The 19640-nt window shown below is 40.3% G+C and overlaps 1 protein-coding gene across 7 annotated transcripts in view; it reads right to left on the bottom strand.

The window, feature by feature from the left end:
- Positions 1–10943: 10943 nt before the first annotated feature.
- ZEB1 (zinc finger E-box binding homeobox 1) overlaps positions 10944–19640 on the bottom strand; it is a 199596-nt gene continuing 190899 nt past the window's right edge. For all 7 annotated transcript variants that reach the window (XM_024116384.3, XM_024116385.3, XM_055087716.1 and 4 more), the window contains 3 exons: positions 15877–17687; positions 13595–13775; positions 10944–13469 (listed from right to left, as the gene is read on the bottom strand). In XM_024116384.3, the coding sequence (XP_023972152.1) occupies positions 12877–13469; positions 13595–13775; positions 15877–17687 (2585 nt within the window). In that variant the 3' untranslated portion in view covers positions 10944–12876. The remainder of the gene's footprint in view (positions 13470–13594; positions 13776–15876; positions 17688–19640) is intronic.

Genomic DNA, 19640 nt, shown 5'->3' with positions numbered 1-19640 from the left:
TGTGTAGACTGTTATGTTGTGGTTGGTTTGACTACTGTGGGCCCACTGGTCAGTGGGCCTGATCCCTGGCCCAGTTGGCTGCATGGCCCTAGCTTATATGGAGGCTCTTGGCCTGCTGTTAGGTGGCGTGGGGTCCTGGCACAGCTGGTTGCATGGCATGGCGGGGGCAGAGCTGGTGCTGGCCTGCTGCTTGGTGGAGCCTAATCCCTGGGTGGCTGGCTGCCAGTCCTGAGGGGTCCTGGGACTGATGCCAGCCCATGGGTGGGTGTCCTGGGGCTGATGTCAGTCTGCTGGTGGGTGGGTAAGCCCCTGCTGCTAATAGGCTGGAGGGAGGATTCCAAAATGGTGCTTGTTAGCACCAGTGTCCTGGTGGTAGAACGAACCCCCCAAAATGGCTGCTGCCAGTGTCTGTGTCCCCAAGGGGCATCAGTTGCCTCCTGCCTCTCCATGATCAACAAGTGGGTTTGACCCAGACTCCCTTCCGATTACTGCCTCTGCGCTGGGACTTGCATTGTGTGAGATTTACTATGTGCCCTTTAAGAGTCTCTGTTTCCTAGATTCCTCTGGCTCTCCCAATGCACAAGCCCTGTTGTCTTTCAAAGCCACACATTCTGGAATCTTGTTTTCCCGGTGCAGGACCTCCAGGCTGGGAAGCCTGATGTGGGGCTCAGACCCCTCACTCTTTGGGAAGAACCTCTGCAGTTGTGATTATCCTCCCATTTGTGGGCTGCCTACCTGGGGGGTGTGGGTCAGATCATCGTGTATCTCTACCATCCCTAACCATCTCATTGTGGTTCCTTCTTTGTATCTTTAGTTGTGGAAAATCTTTTCTGTTGGTCTTCAGGTTGTTCTCATAGATAGTTGCTCTGTAAATAGTTGTAATTTTCACATGCTCGTGGGAGGAGGTGAGCTCAGGGTCTTCCTACTCCACCATCTTGGCCACACCTCCATTGTGTTCTCATTTTTACTCATCTCTGAGTATTTTCTAATTTCCTTTGTGATTTCTTTTTTTAAAATCCATTAATTGTTTAAGAGTATATTGTTTAATTTCTAAAATTTTGTGAGTTTTCCAATATTTTTGTTACTGATTTCTAACTTTCATCCTGTTGTGGTTAGAGAAGATCCTTTGTGTAATATCTATATTTTAAAATGTATTGAGACTTAACTTGTGGCCTAACATATGGTGTATCCTGGAGAATGTCCTATGTGCACCTGAGAAAAATATGTATTCTCTTGTTGTTGGTTAGATTGTTCTATATGTCTGTTAGACTAGTTGGTTTATTGTGTTGTCTTCTATTTCCTTACTTATCTTCTGTCTGGTTATTTTATCCACTATTGAGAGTAGAGTATTGAAGACGCCAACTATTATCATGGAGCTCTCTATTTCTTCCTTCAGTTCTGTCAGTTTTTGCTTCATTTGTTTTGATGGGCTATCATTTGGTATATAAATGTTGATAATTGCTATGCCTTCTTGCTGTATTAAACGTTTTATAATATGTAATGTCCTTTGTCTCTTATAAGCTTTTATGATTTAAAGTCTATTTTGTCTGCTATCACTATAGCCCTATCCCCTGCTCCCTTTGGGTTACTGTTTGCACATAATATCCTTTTCCATCTTTTCACTTTCAACCTGTTTGTGTCTGTGGATCTCAAATGATTATCTTGTAGACAGCATATAGTTGGAGCATGTGTTTTTATACACATGCCAATATCTGTTTCTTGATTTTTGAATTTAATCCATTTACATTAAAAATAATTACTTATGAGGAAGGGCTTACTTCTGTCATTGTTTTCTATACACTTTATAGCTTCCCCCCCATTTGCTACATTCTTGTCATCTTTCGTGTTTAGTTGATTTTTTGTAGTGAAATGTTTAAATTCCTTTCTCATTTCCTTTTATGTACATTCTATAGCTATTTTCTTTGTGGTTACCATGGGGATTACATTTAACATTCTAAAGTTATACCAACTTAACTTTATTAACATACAAACACTGCTCCTTTACAGCTCTGTCCCCCTTTTTTGGTTGTTGATGTCACAGAATTACATCTTTATACATTGTATGCCCCCAAACATAAACTGATAATTATTTTAAATGCATTAGTCCTTTATATTATGTAGAAAACAAGATTTGGCGTTACAAACCAAAGTTACAGTAATATTAGCTTTTACACTAATAATTTTTTCTTTAAATGTGTTAATTTCTTAAACCGTGTAGAAAATGTAAAGTGCAGTAACAAATCATTGTTACATTAATACTAGCTTTTATAATTTCCCATCTGTTACTTTTATTGAGATATTCATTTCTCCATGCAGCTTCAAGTTACCACGTAGTGTCCTTTCATTTCACCTTGCAGGACTCCCTTGAGCATTTATTGCAGGGCAGGTCTAATGGTGAAGAACTCCCTCAGCTTTTGTTTATCTGGGAATGTCTTAATGTCTGCTTCATTTTTAAAGACAGTTTTTCAGGGTATAGGATTCTTGGTTGACGGTTTTTTCTTTTGAATATATCAGCCCACTGTCTTCTGTCCTGTAAAGCTTCTGATGAGAAATCTCCTGATAATCTTATTGAGGGTCCCTTGTATGTGATGATTTGCTTCTTTCTACATGCTTTCAAGATTCTTTTTTTGTCTTTGTTTTTTGATAGATTGATTATAATGTGTCTTGGTGTAGGTCTCTTTGAGTTCATCTTACTTGGAGATTACTGACCATCTTGGATGTTTATACTCATGTCTTTCATCAAGTTTGGGAAGTTTTCAGCCATTATTTCTTCAACTATTCTCTCTGCCCCTTCCCTCTCTTCTCCTTCTGGGATTCCCATGATGCATATTATGTTGGTCCACTTGGTGGTGTCCCACAGGTCCCGTAGGCTCTGTTCACCTTTCTTCAATCTTGTTTCTTTCTGCTCTACAGACTTGAAAATTTCTGTTGCCCTATCTTCAAATTTGCTAATTCTTTGTTCTGCCTGCTCAAATCTGTTTTTGAGTGCCCCTAGTGAATTTTCAAATTTGTTTTTGTTCTTTTCAGCTCCAGAATTTCTTTTTGGTTTCTTTTTACGTTTTCTATATCTTTATTAATATTTCCATTTTGTTCACAGTTTATTTTCTTGGCTTTCTCCACATCATCCTTTAATGCTTTGAGCATCTTTAAGACAGTTGTTTTAACATCTCTGTCTAGTAGATTTGCCATCAGGTCTTTTTCAGGGACAGTTATGTTGATTTATTTTTTATTTTGAATGAGCCACACTTTCCTGTTTCTATGCCTTGTGATTTTTGCTGTTGTCATTGTTGTTGAATACTAGACATTTGAATCTAATGATGTAGTAACTCTGGAAATCAGATTCTCCCCTTTCCCCAGGGTTTGCTCTTTGTTATTGTTTTATTTTTATAATCTGTCTCTGAGCCAGGGATTGGTCTGAGGTGTAAACTTGAGGTTTTTCTCAAGTCTTTTCTGAACCTTGTCCTGGGCATGTGCAATCACTTTCTAATTTTCCCCATATATTAGTTGTTTTTGAACGTTCTGATGTCTGGCTCCTAAAGTGAAAAATGAATGGGGGATGGAAGTCACTTTATCCGGAAGGAGAGGGGCTTGTGACAATTGGGGGAGGAGTAACAACAATGACTGCCACCTCTGTGATCAGAAGCAGGCATCGGCGAACAGAGCACAGGTGTCTGCTACTTGGAGCACAGGGTCCTTTTTGCCCACCCTGGATCCTGCACACTGTGTGTGAGATGCTCCAGTGACGTGTGCAGATGCCTTTCACAGGCTGGGGTTGGGGGATAGGTAGCTGCTCCTGTTGACCAAAAATTAACTTTGGAAATTGACCAAAATTAGCTTCAATTTACTCTCCAAGTTTTCCCTTGGACACTAGTGTCCAGGGTCCCAAAATAGTTACATCAGACATACTCTGCCTAGGTAATTGTTGTCTAGGTGGGGAGACAGAGCCTGGTGCTGCCTACTTGACCATCTTCCCACAGTCCTTCCCCAATATGTGCATTTTTATTATACCACAGGGCCTATCTCATAGTGTCATTATGAGGATTAAACAGTTTATAAGTATAATACAAGTATCCCAGGATCTGACATAAAGTAAGTGCTCAGTAAATATGAGCTACTAATTATATTAGGGGAAATTAAGGTGTAACTGCTAAGGAATTTGGCTTTTACTCCATAGGCAGTGGTCACACATGAACAGGGAGCTATAATCAGAGCTGTACTTAAGGAAAATTAATGGGCACTACGTGAAGACGAATAGTTAGGAGAGAAACTCTTCTATTAGCACCTACTATGTGTGCATATGCTTGAAACATTTGTACACATTTTCTCATTTAATCCTCACGAGGGAGCATATTCAATACATTTTATAAACGAAGAATCTGAGAAGTGATTCCTAACATTCTGAGATTTAAACCTAGGTCTGTCTGACTGGAAGAAATAAGTATTATTTATCGGAATAAGTATTATCAAACACAAAACAAAATAACAAGTGTTGGCAAGGACATGGAGAAATTGAAATGCTTGTGCTTTGCTGGTGGAATATAAAATGGTGTACCACTGTGGAAGACAGTTTGGTAGCTACTCAAAAAGTTTAGCTTAGAATGGACATTTGATCCAGCAATTCCACTTCTAGGCGTACAGACAAAAGAACTGAAAGCAGGAGCTCAAAGAGATACTTGTCAGTGTTCACAGGGGCATTATTCACAATAGCCAGAAGGCGGAAACGACTAGATGTCTATCAGTAGATGAGTGGATAAACAAGATGTAACATATACATACAGTGGACTATTATTTAGCCTTGGAAAGGATTGCAGTTCTGATACATACTACAGCCTAGATGAACCTTGAGGGCTTTATGCTAAGTGGAACAAGCCAGACACAAAAGGACAAACACTGTGTGATTTCACTCATATGAAGGATGTAGACCAATTCATAGAGATGGAAAATATCACAAAGTATAATAGAGGTTAAAGAGGCTGGGGACAGGGAGGGGTGAGGACTTTTGGGTACAGAGTTTCTGTTTGCGATGATGAAAAATGGATAGTGGTGATGGTTGTACAACATTGTGAATGTACTTAATGCCAGTGAATTGTACACTTAAATATGGTTAAAATGGTAAATTTGATATTGTATGTATTTTACCACAATAAAAAATATAAAGCCCCAAAGTAATAATAATAGAATATAGCGTTTTCTGAAGCTCCAGATGAGTTTTAAAAAATTCTAACTTGCAACTTGCCTTGAGTATGTCTGCATTTAAGAGATAGTCCCCTTCCCACCTCCTAGTACTCTAAGACTGAAAGAAGAAACCTAATCCAATAATAGAAATACTGAGTTACTGCAACACAACTCAAGTATATACTTAGAACCCAAGGACAGCGCTTACTACCTGTTGTTTTGATCTTTTAATTAATAAAGGAAATGGAGGTTGTGTGAGATTGGCATCAAAAAGGATAATTTTTACAGTTTTTACAAAGGTGTATACCTGTGTGGCCACCACACTTCATGTTATACTTTGCATATCTGCTTTTCAGATTCATCCATGTTGTTATATGTTACTTATTGCTTATGTGTTACTTATTCCCGTGTATGGAAATTCTACAGTTTGTTTATTTGTTCCCTGGTTGATAGATATTTGGGTTATCTCCAATTTGGCTATTATGACTAAAACTGCTATGAACATTTTAATACAGTTTTTGAGTGGACATATATTTTCATTTATCTTGGGTAAATACCAAGGAGTGGGCTTTCAAGGTTGTATATTAAGTATGTGTTTAACTTTATAAGACACTGACACACTGATTTCTAAAGTGGTTGTACTGTTTTAAATTCCCACCAGCAATGTATGAGAGTTCCAGTTGCTCTATAGCCTGTGCAGGATTTGGTATTACTGATAGTCTTAAATTTTGGCCATTCTCTTGGGTGTGCAGTGGTAGCACATGGTGGCTTTACTTTTTCTCCCCTAATGCCTGATGATGTTGATCATCTTTCCGTGTGCTTCCATACTTCCCATTTGTATGTCTTCTTCGGTAAAGTATCTGTTCAAATCTTTTGTCCAATAAAAAAAATTGGGCTGTCTTATTAATATATATACATATATTTTAACAGTTTTGTTGAGGTATAATTCACATACCATAAAGCAACCCATTTAAAATGTACAATTTTATGGTTTTTGTATATTCACAGAGTTATGCAAATATCACCACAGTCTAATTTGGAACTTCAACTGTCCCCAAAAGAAACCCATACCTGTTAGCAGTCAGTATCCATTCTCTCCCCACCCCCAGCCCTAATCTACTTCCTGTCTCTTTAGATTTGCCTATTTTGGATATTTCACATGATGGAATAACAGAATATTGTGTCTTTTGTGACTAGCTTCTTTCACTTAGTGTAAGGTCTTCAGAGCCCATCCATGTTGTAGCATATGCATCAGTACTTCATTCCTTTTTACTATGAAATAATATTCCATTGTATGGATGTACCACATTTATCTATTCATTAGTTGATTGACATTAGGACTGTTTCCACTTTCTAGCTATTACAAGTAATGCTTCTATGAACATTGTGTACAGGTTTTTGTGTAGACACGTTTTCATTTCTCGAGTATATAGATATATGTGTGCAAATATTTTCTCCCTCTTGAAGAAGTCTGTGTCTTCCCTCTTGATTTTCTTGACAGTATCTTTTGGAGAGCAAAATTTTAAAGTTTTCATAAATTTCAATTCATCAATTCTTCTTCTCTATGACTCATTCATCCTTTCTGTATCTTACCTAGGAAATCTCTGCCTAATCGAAGGTCATAAAGAATTTATGTTTTCTTCCAAAAGATTTATAATTTTAGCTCTTATATTTAAATATGCAATCCATTTTGAAACAATTTCTATGTATGGTGTGACATAAGGATCGAGTTCCTTTTCCTGCATATGGACATCTATCAGCAGTACATTTTAAAAGATGATCATTTAACCATTGGATTATCTTGGCATCTTTGGCAAAAATCAATTGACTATGAATATGTGGATCTCCTCCTAACTCTTAATTCTGTATTCTTGATCTCTGTGTCCATTCTTATACAACCCTGTATTGTCCATTCAATACAAACCTGTATTGACTACTGTAGCATTATAGTAACACTAGAAATCAGGTAGTCTAAGTCCTCCAACTTTATTCTTCTTTTCCAAAATTCTTTTGCTTACTTGAAGTCTTTTGCATTTCCATATAAATGTTGAATAAGCCTGTCAGTTTCTACAAGTATGTGGCTGCAGTTTTCACTGGAATTGTGTTGACTCAATAGATAAATTTGGGGAGGATAGGGACTTCCCTGGTGGCGCAGTGGTTAAGAATCTGCCTGCCAATGCAGGGGACACGAGTTTGATCCCTGGTCCGGGAAGATCCCACATGCTGCGGAGCATCTAAGCCCGTGAGCCACAACTACTGAGCCCGTGTGCCACAACTACTGAAACCCACGTGCCTAGAGCCTGTGCTCCGCAACAAGAGAAGCCACAACGAGAAGCCCATGCACTGCAATGAAGGGTAGCCCCTGCTCATCACAACTAGAGAAAGCCCCCACACAGCAACAAAGACCCAACAGGCAAAAATAAATCAATAAAATAAATAAATTAAAAAAATTTTTTTTTAAATAGATAAATTTGGGGAGGATTGACACAGCAATGACATTGAATCTTCTGATCAATAAACATGGAATATCTTTTCATTTTCATTGCACCTTTAATTTCTTTCAGCTGTGTTTTGTATTTTTCAGTGCCTAGGTTTTGCCTGTAGTTTGCTAAATTATCCCTAAATATTTCATACATTAAAAAATTAAATTTCCATTTTACCCCTACTATAAGAATATGATAGATTTTTGCATAATGACCTTATATCCTGTAACCTTGCTCTCACCTTTTCTAGTTGCTTTTTTGTAAATTCCTTTTTTTTGACATAGACAACCAAGCTGTCTGCAAATAAAAAGTTTTACTTCTTTTTTTTCCCCCAATCTGTATGCCTTTCATTTTTGTCATGTTGCACCTGGTGGGACCTCCAATACAATGCTTAATAAAAGGGTGAGAGCAGACATTATTCTTGTTCATAATTTTAGGAGGAAAGCATTTAATTTTTCAAAATTATTAACTATGGGGTTTTTTTGCAGGTGCCCTCTATCAGGTTGAGGAAACCCCCTTCTATTCCTAGGTTGCCAAGAACTTGTATGACTTGGTGTAGAATTTAGTCAGATGCTTCTTGTACACCTATTAAGATGACATATAGTTTTTCTTTTTGCTTTGTAAATATGATGTAAATATGTAAATTTTTGGTTTACAAGGTGGTTTTTGAATGCAAAAACAACCTTGCAGTCCTGGGATAAATTCCACTTGGTTGTAATGTACTTTCCTTTTGATAAACTATTCAAAATGATTTCCTAATATCTTGTCAAGGATTTTTGCATCTACATCCAGGGAGCTGTTAGTGTGTAGTTTTTGTTTCTTGTAATATCATTGTCTGGTTTTCCTATCAGGTTAATGCTGCTTCACAGACTAAGGCGGGAAGTGTTTTCCTCTTTTATTTTCTGGATGAGTTTGTGTAGAATTGGTACAATAACTTCTGTAAATTTTTGGTAGAATTCACCAGTGAAGCCTTCTGGGCTTGGAGTCTTCTTTATGGGAAGATTTTTAACTAGAAATTTCTTTGTGATTGGACTAATCAGGTTATCTATTTCTCCTTTAGTGAGTTTTGGTATTTTGGATGTGACATTGTCATCAGAGTTGTCAAATTCATTGGCATAAAGTTCATAATACTTTCTTTTCATCCTTTTACCCTGTAGAATCTGCAAGAAGATCCTCTCTCTCGTTCTTGGTGATTTGTCTCCCTTCTTTTATTCTTTAATCTATCTGGCTATCAATTGTATTGATATTTTCAAAGAATCAGATTCTGATTTCATTGATTTACTCAATTGTTTTTGTTTTCTATGCCATCGACTTCTGTCTTTTTTTATTGCCCCCTTTCTGCTTGGTTTGGGTTTAATTTTATTCTTCTCCTAATTTCTTAAGGTGGAAGCTTAGATGACTGTACCTTCTATTCTTTTCTAATAAAAGTGTTTAACGTTATAAATTTTCTTACACGCACTGCTTTTACTGCACACTGAAACTTCTGATGTTGCATTTTCATTTTTACTTAGTTCTTCGTAATTTATAACGGTCATATTTTACTTAGAAATGTGTTGTCTAATTTCCAGTAGTTTTGCGGAGAGGGGCGGATTTTCCAGATGTATCTGTTACTGATTTCTAGTTTAATTATTTTGTAGTCAGAGAAAAACCACTTTGTTTGCAATTCTTTTGAATTTGAGGTTTGTTTTATGGCCCATAAGATGGTTTCTCTTCATGAATGTCCCATGTGTCGTTGGGAAAAAAATGTGTATTGTTGAGTGGAATGTATTTGTTCACTAGAACAGAGGAATTTATGCTTTTTTTTTAGGTTCAGAAGACAAAGACCATATTGTCGTTGTTCTAATTGATCTTAAGGGAGCTGTTCTGAGTTTGCATTTTCACGTTTTCAAGGCTAATTTTAAGTTTGCACACAGATTTGAAAAACCCTTGCTCTTGCTTTTCTTTTTCACCATGTTATAAAATGTATATTGGTCTTGCTGACATTTTCTACTCATGTTACTTAAGGCCAGGATTGAGTTTAAATGTAGATGGTGTAAGCTACTCTTAAGTGAGATGTGAGGCAGGCTAGTTAAGGGCATGGCTCTTAGAGTTGGGTGGACCCATGTTCCAATCTTTATTCTGCTACTTAACATGTCTGTGTTCATGGGCACATGGTCTTCCAATCTTGCAAGGCTTTTGTGAAGTCAGCTTTGACAACAGCAGTGAAGCACCTGTGCATATGGTACAAGTCAGGGACAAATGACACTCTTGCTGCTATGGGACTTGGGGGAGTAACGGGAAGCATTCACACGGTTTCATTTTCAGAACTTGTCTGATGAACCTAGACTCCTTGATCAGCCATTCACCCGTATGTGTCAAGCACTGCCTTCTTTGAGCTGCTCGTTAGAGTGATTATGGTACGGATGTCTCCTAAGAAGGGTTGTTTATTCTTATTTTCTAACCCTATACAATGAATTTGTTTATTGGGTAGCTCTCCTCAGTGACAGAAGAAATGAGGCACCGTGCTGATGACGATCACCTAGGAAGGTGAGGCCGTAAGAAGGGGAGGGGGTCCCATCAATTCTACCAGAGGCCTTGAATGCCTGTGTCATGTACCATTAGGTTAAGCACCAGAAAGATGACACCTAGAAATAAGCTCGCAAATCAGAGTAGAAAGGCAATAGGAAAGGTATAGCTTACTATTTGTCTGTTATGTCTAGTGTTTAGTAGGGCCTGAATAAAAAAATTATTAAATTGCTGAAATCACTGAACATACATAGAAGCAAAAGAGTAGTAAAGAAAGACACAGCTGCGCCCTGTTAACGTGCAAATTATATTCTCGTTCACCCAACGTGGCCACATGCACTTGGGCCGGGCACTCTGCCGGGCGGGCACTGGAGCGGGTGACCAGCGGCCGACACGGCCCGTCCTGGTGGGCGGGGTGCGAGCCACAGCGTAAGGGCTGAGGTGAGGAGGCAGGTACGGGGCTGTGGGAGCCCAGGGGAAAGGCGCCTAACCCAGGCTCCCCGAAGGGTGAGAGGCCACGGGATCAGGAGTGAGGGGCGAAGGGTTTTGGGAAGAGGAAGCAAGCTCTGGGGAGGCCGTTAGTTGTTACCTCTGACCTTCCCAGAAACACCCAGCTGCGGGAAAATCCACGATTTAGCGGGGAACGTCTACACCGTTCAGTCTCCCCGGACCCAGCCCAAGATAAACCAAGCGCAGGATGACCGTATACTACCCCCATGTATGTCACAGAGTTTTCCAAAGAAAATCTTGGTAATGATTAAAAGAATGACAGCAAGTAAGTCAGGCTTGTTGATGCATTTTATTGTGAGATGGGGGAGTCTGGTAAAAAACTAGAAAATGACCATGGTGTAACAAGGAACTTAAAAATGAAGAGTCAGATTTGTAACTTACATACATGAATACAGGAACAAACTGGCACAAAATGTTAAACGTTGTTCCCAACACTGTTTATATAAGGTTGCCCTAGCTTGGCTTATAAGGAAATGAGACTTCATGGTTAGACTAATCTCTTCATAAAACCGCAGAGCATCATGCTGTTAGTCACACAGTGAATTTCAGAATTTAAGAGTTTTATATTAAAAACTGGGTAAAGGTAAAATGACTTGATTGTAGCTGTAAAACTAATACATTCCCATTTAAATTCTGTTCTACAGTCCAAGGCAAGTATAAATGTTAACATAACACTGTTAAATCAAATCTCAATGCAAGAGAACCAATTGCATCTCTACTTTAAATCTTATCAACTTTCCAAATTTTCATACTAAAATATATTATTGTATTAATACAAACTACAGTATTATACACTACACTGTGTAATAAATAAAGAAATATAAAAATAAGACACATAAATATAAAAGTTTTCTAAAACTAAAAGTACATATGTCAGTTAAGAAGGGTATTAATACTGCCAGGTTTGAAGACATACAGTACAAAAATGTTGCACAGATCTATAAACTAAAAGAAATAAAATAATACTGATAGGTAAGAATCAGCTAATGTTGTTAATAAACTGGGTCCATAATAACTAACATTTGGAAACAATTATGAGCCAAATAACAATGGCAGGTCCATGTTTGAAATGCAAGTACATGGATAAAGCAGATTAGAAAATTTCCCTTTCATTTCTGTAGAGAAATTCTGAAAGTCAATTAACGCAAAATGAATACTGAGGAATTATTAAACGGTGAAATGTCCCAGAGTTTGGCTTCTCTGACAGAGTCAGTGGCTTTAAGTTTTATTTTAGAATTTCGATACAAGTAACAAATCAACAAATGCTAGTTATTGTAGGCCACGCATGAACGGAGGCTGGTCAGAGCCTTGAAAATACTGATAAATGGCACTTACAGCACACAGGTCTTGCTTAAGGCCAAAGGAGATACAAAGCTTCATATCACATCCTTCGTATTTGTTTACCACGTACTCAAACACAATTACGAACACTGATCTGACGACTCTGCTGTCCTCACCAGTATCAACACTGTTAGTCCCTGCAATCAGAACTCAACGGCAATCTTTTCAACTCCATTTAAACCACATGAGTAAGAAACTTCAGCTCTTCTATCAGCTGCTTTCTTAAGGCTAACGATACACTTTAAATGAAAATACGCTCTACTATGACATCTAAATATTAGAAGTTACTACCTTCTAGATTGAATTTAGAAATGGTAGTTAGCACGGTTTGGAACTGCATTATACTTCTCCGTGAAGGGAATTTTGTAGTGCAGAAGTTCTCACATTTTAAAAAACATAATAAAATACTGAAGTGGATTTAGCATATGTTTACCAATAAAAAATTATAAAATTTCTCCCAATTGTACAGCTTAAGAATAAACCAACGTAAGAATGATAATTAATACTGATAAAATGAAACAATGCCAGATGCTTATCTAAGTAATCAGTTTCCTTTAACCTGTTGCATCTTTGCTTTCTGAGTCATTAAGTTTTCTAATCTGCTTCATGTTACAAACTTGTTCCTAACTTTGAAAAATGCATGAAAAATTACTAGGTCTGAGGTTCAGGCACACCCGGATTTTTTTTTGTGTGTGGTTTTTTTTTTTTTTTTTTTGGTATTTTGTATTTTTTTAAATTTTTACTTTACACAGTAGTGAACAGAAATCACAGTATACAGGTTACTGTGTTTCTGTGAAAAGCATGTATAATATAGAACAAACTTCATTACCAATTAGAATTTTCTTTCTTTCTAGAAAAACGATCAGGCTTCGTTTGTTTTCTCTTCAGACACCTGCTCACCGCCCTGGCTGACTTTGTGTTCTAAGCTGCGGGCCGGGCTTCCAGCTCCTGCGCCCTCCCTCGCACCTTCGGAGTTCGCTCCCTCCCCCTCGTGCCCCTCCCCCTCCTCCTCCTCCTCCATCTCCTCCTCCTCCCCCTCCTCCCCCTCCTCCTCCCCCCCTTGCGGTTCTCCACTTTCCTTTTCCTCCTGCAGGTCCTCCGTCTCCTTCTCCTCCTCCTCCTCCTCCTCCTCCTTGTCACTGTCCTCGTCCTCCTCCCGCGTGGAGCTCTCCCTCTCGTCCGAGTCGCCCTGCGAGGGGGAGGCGCGGGCCCCCGCGTGGTGCGTGGGCGGGCCCCCCGGGCCCGCGGCCCCCGGCTCGGGCCCCTCGGCCTCCCTCTTGCAGTAGGAGTAGCGGTGGTTCATGTGCTGGGAATAGGAGCCCGAGTGGGAGAAGCGCTTCCCGCACTTGTCGCACTGGTAGGGCTTCTCCCCGGAATGCAAGCGCGTGTGCTCGATCAGGTGATGCTTGTGTTTAAATGCCTTTTTGCAGATGCCGCACTCGTGAGGTCTTTTACCTGAAAATAAGGGCACAGCTATGAAATAAGATGGCATTAAGCCGATAGGCTTCGGGGCACTTCAGGTTATGGAAGTGGTTATAAATTTATTTTTCCAAAACTGCCAGTTTCATGAGCATACATACCTGTGTGTTCGTATTTATGTCTCAACAACGAGCTGCTCTTCTGGAATATCTTATCACACAAATCACAAGCATACATTCCATTTTCTGTCTTTCGCATTTTCTTTTTGGGTGGCGTGGAGTCAGAGTCATTCTGATCTTCTACATTTGATACTCCTTCTGAGCTAGTGTCTTGCCTTTCATCCTAAAGGAGAAAAAGAAGTAGGAAAATTTCATTTAAAATTACAAGATAAACAAGAGATATAAATAAAAGCACAGATTAAAGAACTACTGTGATTTACACTTTCAACAACTTGACCAAAGCAGGCTCCAAGGGGTGGGCCAGGTGACAGGTGGGGCTGACACAGACAAAAGGGAGGGGCGCTACAGCCACAACCGCAGCAAACCCAGGGCCAGCTGGCACCGAGAAGAAAGGACACCAAAAAGAAATAATACAAAACGCAGTACTAACGCAGTCCACCTAGTTCCATATGAATCGTTAATTTATGAGAAATTGGCAGAAAGTTTTAACTTACAAGTTTGCTAAACAGTCACAGATTTCTGACTGCATCACTTACCTTCACTTTTTCATTCTGGGTTTCACTAAGCAAAAATTAAGATTCTGTTTTTTAAAAGTGGTCTTTAAATTGTACCTTCCAGAGCCTTAAAACAAGAACACTTGCTAGACAATGAATCTTCAGAGTTTTGGGTTAGGGATAGGGTTGGGGAGGAAACTTGGGCCTCCTGTCGGTAGAATAATTCTTCAGGGAACCTGCAGTGGGATTGGGCCCCTAAGGGTCCTGTGTCTTTTCTGAAGTCTTCCATTCTAAACTCACAAACTTTCTACAAGTTCAAAGGTTCTCCACATTTCTCACGGCTTTGTAAGGCGGGAGAAGTGCTGACATTTTTCTGGCATTTGCGAGCTGCTAATGGTGCTAAAGGGACTCTATTTTCAACGTTATTTGATCTAGTTGGATGATTAACTGAAATGTTTGTGGTTCCCTGTTTATTATTCAAAGGCGTGAAGAGTGTTTTATACACCCCAAATTTAGACTTAGTGAGAAATTTAGCCATGTGAAAACTTTTTCAAGAGTTACCACCATTACGGGAAGCCCGCTGGTAGCAATAGTTAAGGAGAAAAAAGCAGCACAACACACTTGAACAGGATACTGTAATTATTTTAGCTGCACCTACTTATGGCAAATATTTGGAAAAAAGATTGAATCAAATGAATACTAGAGATAAATTTAATCAGAAATTGATGGAAAACAGTGGAGAGACATCAAGGTCAGTGACCTAGAAAAAGCCCGGACAGTGAGACACACAACAATCACACAAAATGGTTCTATCAAAACTGTCATGGTGGGGCTTCCCCGGAGGCGCAGTGGTTGAGAATCTGCCTGCCGATGCAGGGGACACGGGTTCATGCCCCGGTCCGGGAGGATCCCACGTGCCGCGGAGCAACTAGGCCCGTGCGCCACAACTCCTGAGCCTGCGCGTCCGGAGCCTGTGCTCCGCAACAAGAGAGGCCGCGATAGTGAGAGGCCCGCGCACCGCGATGAAGAGTGGCCCCCGCTCGCCACAACTAGAGAAAGCCCTCGCACAGAAACGAAGACCCAACACAGCAAAAATAAATAAATTAATTAATAAACTCCTACCCCCAACATCTAAAGTGGTTTAAAAACATAATAATAAAAAGTAACTTAAAAAAAAAAACTGTCATGGATTTGGGGGGAGTTAAAGAGGACAGTGCAAACACAGATTCACAAGTATATTTCCTCGTATATCATTATGATCGAACACTATTTAGTTTACAGCTTATAAAATCATTAGTAAATTCACTAGATGAATTCTTTATATACTTAATTTTTGTTTGTTTAATTAAAGTCTTTTTATAAACAGAGGTGTTCACACATAAAAAGTGATAGCTAAGTCTGCCTGGTGTGCAATGTCTGTGAACGAATTCTCATTTACTAATGATCATAACCAACACAGAAGGTGAACGAATTTTGGGAATCTAACTATGAAAACGGAAGTCTGAGTCGTGAGCGTTCCAGTTTTACTGTCCTCTTCTGTCTCCGGTTTCAAACAGTCGATATTTAGCTGAGCCTCATCGACCCTTTTCTCAGCAGAATAACAAGACTGCCGTTGAAGAGTACTGAGGCACACATTCATTTATTTCCTTTCAAAAATGACAGCTTCACAAGCTGCCTGGCTCTCTCGTGACTGATTTTTATTAGAAAAATTCACTGAAATAAGTCATATGAGCACTTGCCCAATAGGTCGAGGGTGCGAGCATTCTTTACCTGATTTCCGTTGGGCTGGGTCACCTTCAGGGATGCTTCCTGGACCGCGGGGCTGACTGCAGTCGAGTACGTGTACGCGACCTGGGGGATCAGGATGGTCTGCTTGTTGGCCGCCAGCGCTCGCAAGCACGGAACGCTGTTCTGGTCGGCGATGGCCACAATCGTGGGTAACTGGGCAGTGACTGTAGGTATAGCAATATTTATGGGGTTGGCACTTGGTGGGATTACATTTACAACTGGTTCTGAGTCTGTGACACAACTGTCCTTTTGTGGCTCCTTTTTTGCACAAGACAAGTTCAAGGGTTCTTCCTGGACAGAATAAACACTGTTCTGGTAAACACTAGTGATAGTTGACCTTTCCAATAACTCTCCCTGTTGCTTTGGTAGTGAAAGATCAAGAGGTTCGACTTGTGGCTCTTCCTGTGCCCCTTCTGCCGGGTACGAGTAACCCTGTGCGTTTCCGGAGGAGGAGAGGTTGAGGGGGGATGGGGATGATGCGCTGCTTCTGGAACCGTTGACCGCTGAGCCCACTGGTAAGACGGGGGAGCTAGTTAGCTTCAGAGGACTCTGGAGATTCCTTGTGCCGTCCTGGGATTCATCTGTGTTTGTGGGTTGAGGCTGATCATCGTTCTTAGCAGGGATGTTGGCTTTGCCTGGCTCGGGAGAAGACGCTTCAGAAGATTGCACTGAAGTCTGTCCCATCTGCATCTTTTCAAACCACTTTTTCACTACATCCGGTGGTAGGTTCACTGAGTCAGCAATTTTTGAGAGCTCTTCTGCACTTGGCTGTGCATTCAAAGCATAATATGCTTTCAGAAGAGACAGGAGGTTCTTTAAAGGTGGCTGACTGGGAGACAAACTGCCATCTCCGGACCCCGAGGGAGCAGAGGCCTCGGGCTTGGCACCTTCTGGTGTGGGGGGCAGATGGGGCTGGGCGGGCTGCTTCAGGTCATAGTGCTTTAGCTCCGAAAGTGCGCTGATGTCCCCTGGACAGTCGTCACACAGGAGGCAAGTGCTGTCATCCCCTCCTCCTTCAAAGCTTTTGTCCTTCTCAGATTTAACAGTAAGATCTTCTGGTAACTTTTCACTTTTGCAACTGCTGGTGGGGACTGGATTTTCTTTTTTTAAATTCTGAGGAACAACCTGAAGTTGGCTCGGTTGTTCAAGACTGTAGTTAATGATGATCTTGGTGGTCCCATCTTGATCAACCAGAGGAAGACTGATGGCTGAAATAACAGAATGGCCACCTTGCTGGATGGATGAAGCGTTGATTGTTTCTTGCTCTTTGGATGCAAGATTGGCTTGATTATTCTCCAAGACTTGCCTGATTACATTACCATCTACTGCCACTTTAAGTACATTCTGAATATCACTTAAATTGATACTGATGGGGGACACCAAGCCCACCGTTGGCAGAACAACGGCTTGCACCACACCCTGAGAGGCGCCGGCCGCCTGTAAGGGGCCAGCGCCGCTGAAGACCCCATTCTGTAAAGGGGCTGCGCAGTTGATTCCTGAAGCGACCACTATGGGCTTGAACTCATAATCCACAGGCTCAGTTTTGATTTGGTTGACAGAAAGTTGTTCTTGGAAGGGCTTATTCTCTATCTTCTGCCGTATCTGTGGTCGCGTGGGACTGCCTGGTGATGCCGAGAGAGATGGTGAGGGACACTGCGAGGTCTTGAGCCCTGTTCGTGGTCGCCCGTTCACAGGCATCAGGCTGATACATTTCTTACTGCTTATGTGCGAGCTATAGGAACCGGAATGGGAAAAACGTTTCTTGCAGTTTGGGCATTCATATGGCTTCTCTCCTAAACAACAACAAAAAATTACATTCATAAATTTTTACGTATCCACGTTTTCCCTAAAACAAGCAGTATCAATTTAAAAAGGGGTTACCGTGTATGTTTGTAATATAATTTTATTTAGAATCATCACTTTACGTTCAAAACCTACGTAAATGTCATAAACACCAGTAAAATGTTAGTCCTGAACTATGTGCTGACCAATAAAAGAATCTTCTCGGCATATGTGTACAATATTTCTGCACTTTTAAAAGTTCAGATCATTCTCAAATACCAAAAAAATAGGGCTTCCCTGGTGGCGCAGTGGTTGAGAGTCCGCCTGCCGACGCAGGGGACGCGGGTTCGTGCCCCGGTCCGGGAGGATCCCGCGTGCCGCGGAGCGGCTGGGCCCGTGAGCCGTGGCCGCTGAGCCTGCGCGTCCGGAGCCTGTGCTCCGCAACGGGAGGGGCCACGGCAGTGAGAGGCCCGCGTACCACAAAAAAAAAAAAAAAAAAAAAAAAATTATATTCTACTCTTTCAAGTAATTTCTTATCCTGTTTCACCAATTTATGTAATTTTCTATATTTTATTCTACTTGACCATCTGCAGGAGAAATTAATATTAGAGGAAAGAAAAGTAAATCTCCCGTAAGGCTTAACATGTATGAACATCTCGCCTTAACTGTATGCGTCATGAATAATCTATCCTTCCCATATCCACAGGTCTCCTTGAAAAGATCTTTTTCAATGGGAAGAAAACTTTAAATACAAGGTATTGTTATAAGCCTTGGCTTATTAAACTGGGATGTATGTACTTCTGGATATATCAGGCAATGTTTTACTGGGTATGAAAAGCATCTTAGAGTTTCAATTTTAGTGATCGTGGTTATGGTAATTTAAAACATTTAAATATTAAGACACAGATTAAAGTATGTTGCACAAATGCAACGTTTCTGTGAAACGGTAGGAAAAAAAACAAAGAAGTTTCCCGCTTACAGAGGCCTCCTTTAAGTTGCTTCCCTAGACCTTCCAGGGTACAAGGCGTTTATTCTTCTTGGCCACTAGGGATACTTTGACGGAAAATTTTGAGAAGCCCTGAGCTACATGAAATATTTACATAAACCCTACTTCTTCTTTACTTTTGCTCTAACTTACAGCTCATCGTTTGTAACCTAAAGGTTACGGATGCCCACTTTCGGGGGGTCAAAGCTCCGGTGTTGGGGGCGCGTCTACTGCACCTGTTACAGCGCAGCTCGGCAGCTCGCAGATGCTCTTTAACCTCCTTAGATGAATGAATGGCCAACTGTGAAAGTTATGAAATGTGACGATGCTGATTATCTACTCAGTAGCAAAATTAAAGCTCTGTATCTCCACCCCCCTTTTTTTTGATGTTTATAGCCACTATATTCTTTTAATTGATGTGGAGTTGATTTGCAATGTTGTGTTAGTTTCTGGTATATTCTGCTTTATTCTTTCTGTGTGTGTGTGTTTTTGAATTTTATTTATTTTTTATACAGCAGGTTCTCATTAGGTATCTATCTTATACATAGTAGTGTCTACATGTCAATCCCAATCTCCCAGTTTATCCCACCACCACCCCCAACACATTCCCCTTTTCTTTTTAATAATTAAAAGGAAAGCAGCAAGAAAGTCAATGTAAGCTCTGCTAGTAATGTAACTTCAATGTTGTAAACTTTAAAACAAGTGCATTATATTTTCACAGTAATTTATATCTAAGAAATCAGCACTGGAAGGAATCTAATAAGCCTCTATGCAGCCTCCTTCTCAATGAAGAGTTCATTTTATATCATCCTTGACACTGGCTCATCTCTGATTAACCTCCTTTATTAAAAGGAGTCTACTGCTGCCAGACAGCTCTGTGGAAGACAGTCTGGTCTGGCTCTGCTGAGGACCATGGATCTGGGTTCAGATTCTGGCTCTGTCACAGGCTATTTTCTCAACCTTTTTAAGCCTCAGTGTT

The sequence above is a fragment of the Physeter macrocephalus genome, chromosome 11 (genome assembly GCF_002837175.3).
Source record: "Physeter macrocephalus isolate SW-GA chromosome 11, ASM283717v5, whole genome shotgun sequence".
Classification (NCBI taxonomy): domain Eukaryota; kingdom Metazoa; phylum Chordata; class Mammalia; order Artiodactyla; family Physeteridae; genus Physeter; species Physeter macrocephalus.
Note: the sequence above shows the minus strand (reverse complement) of the source record. Positions and strands in the feature narration are given on the sequence as shown.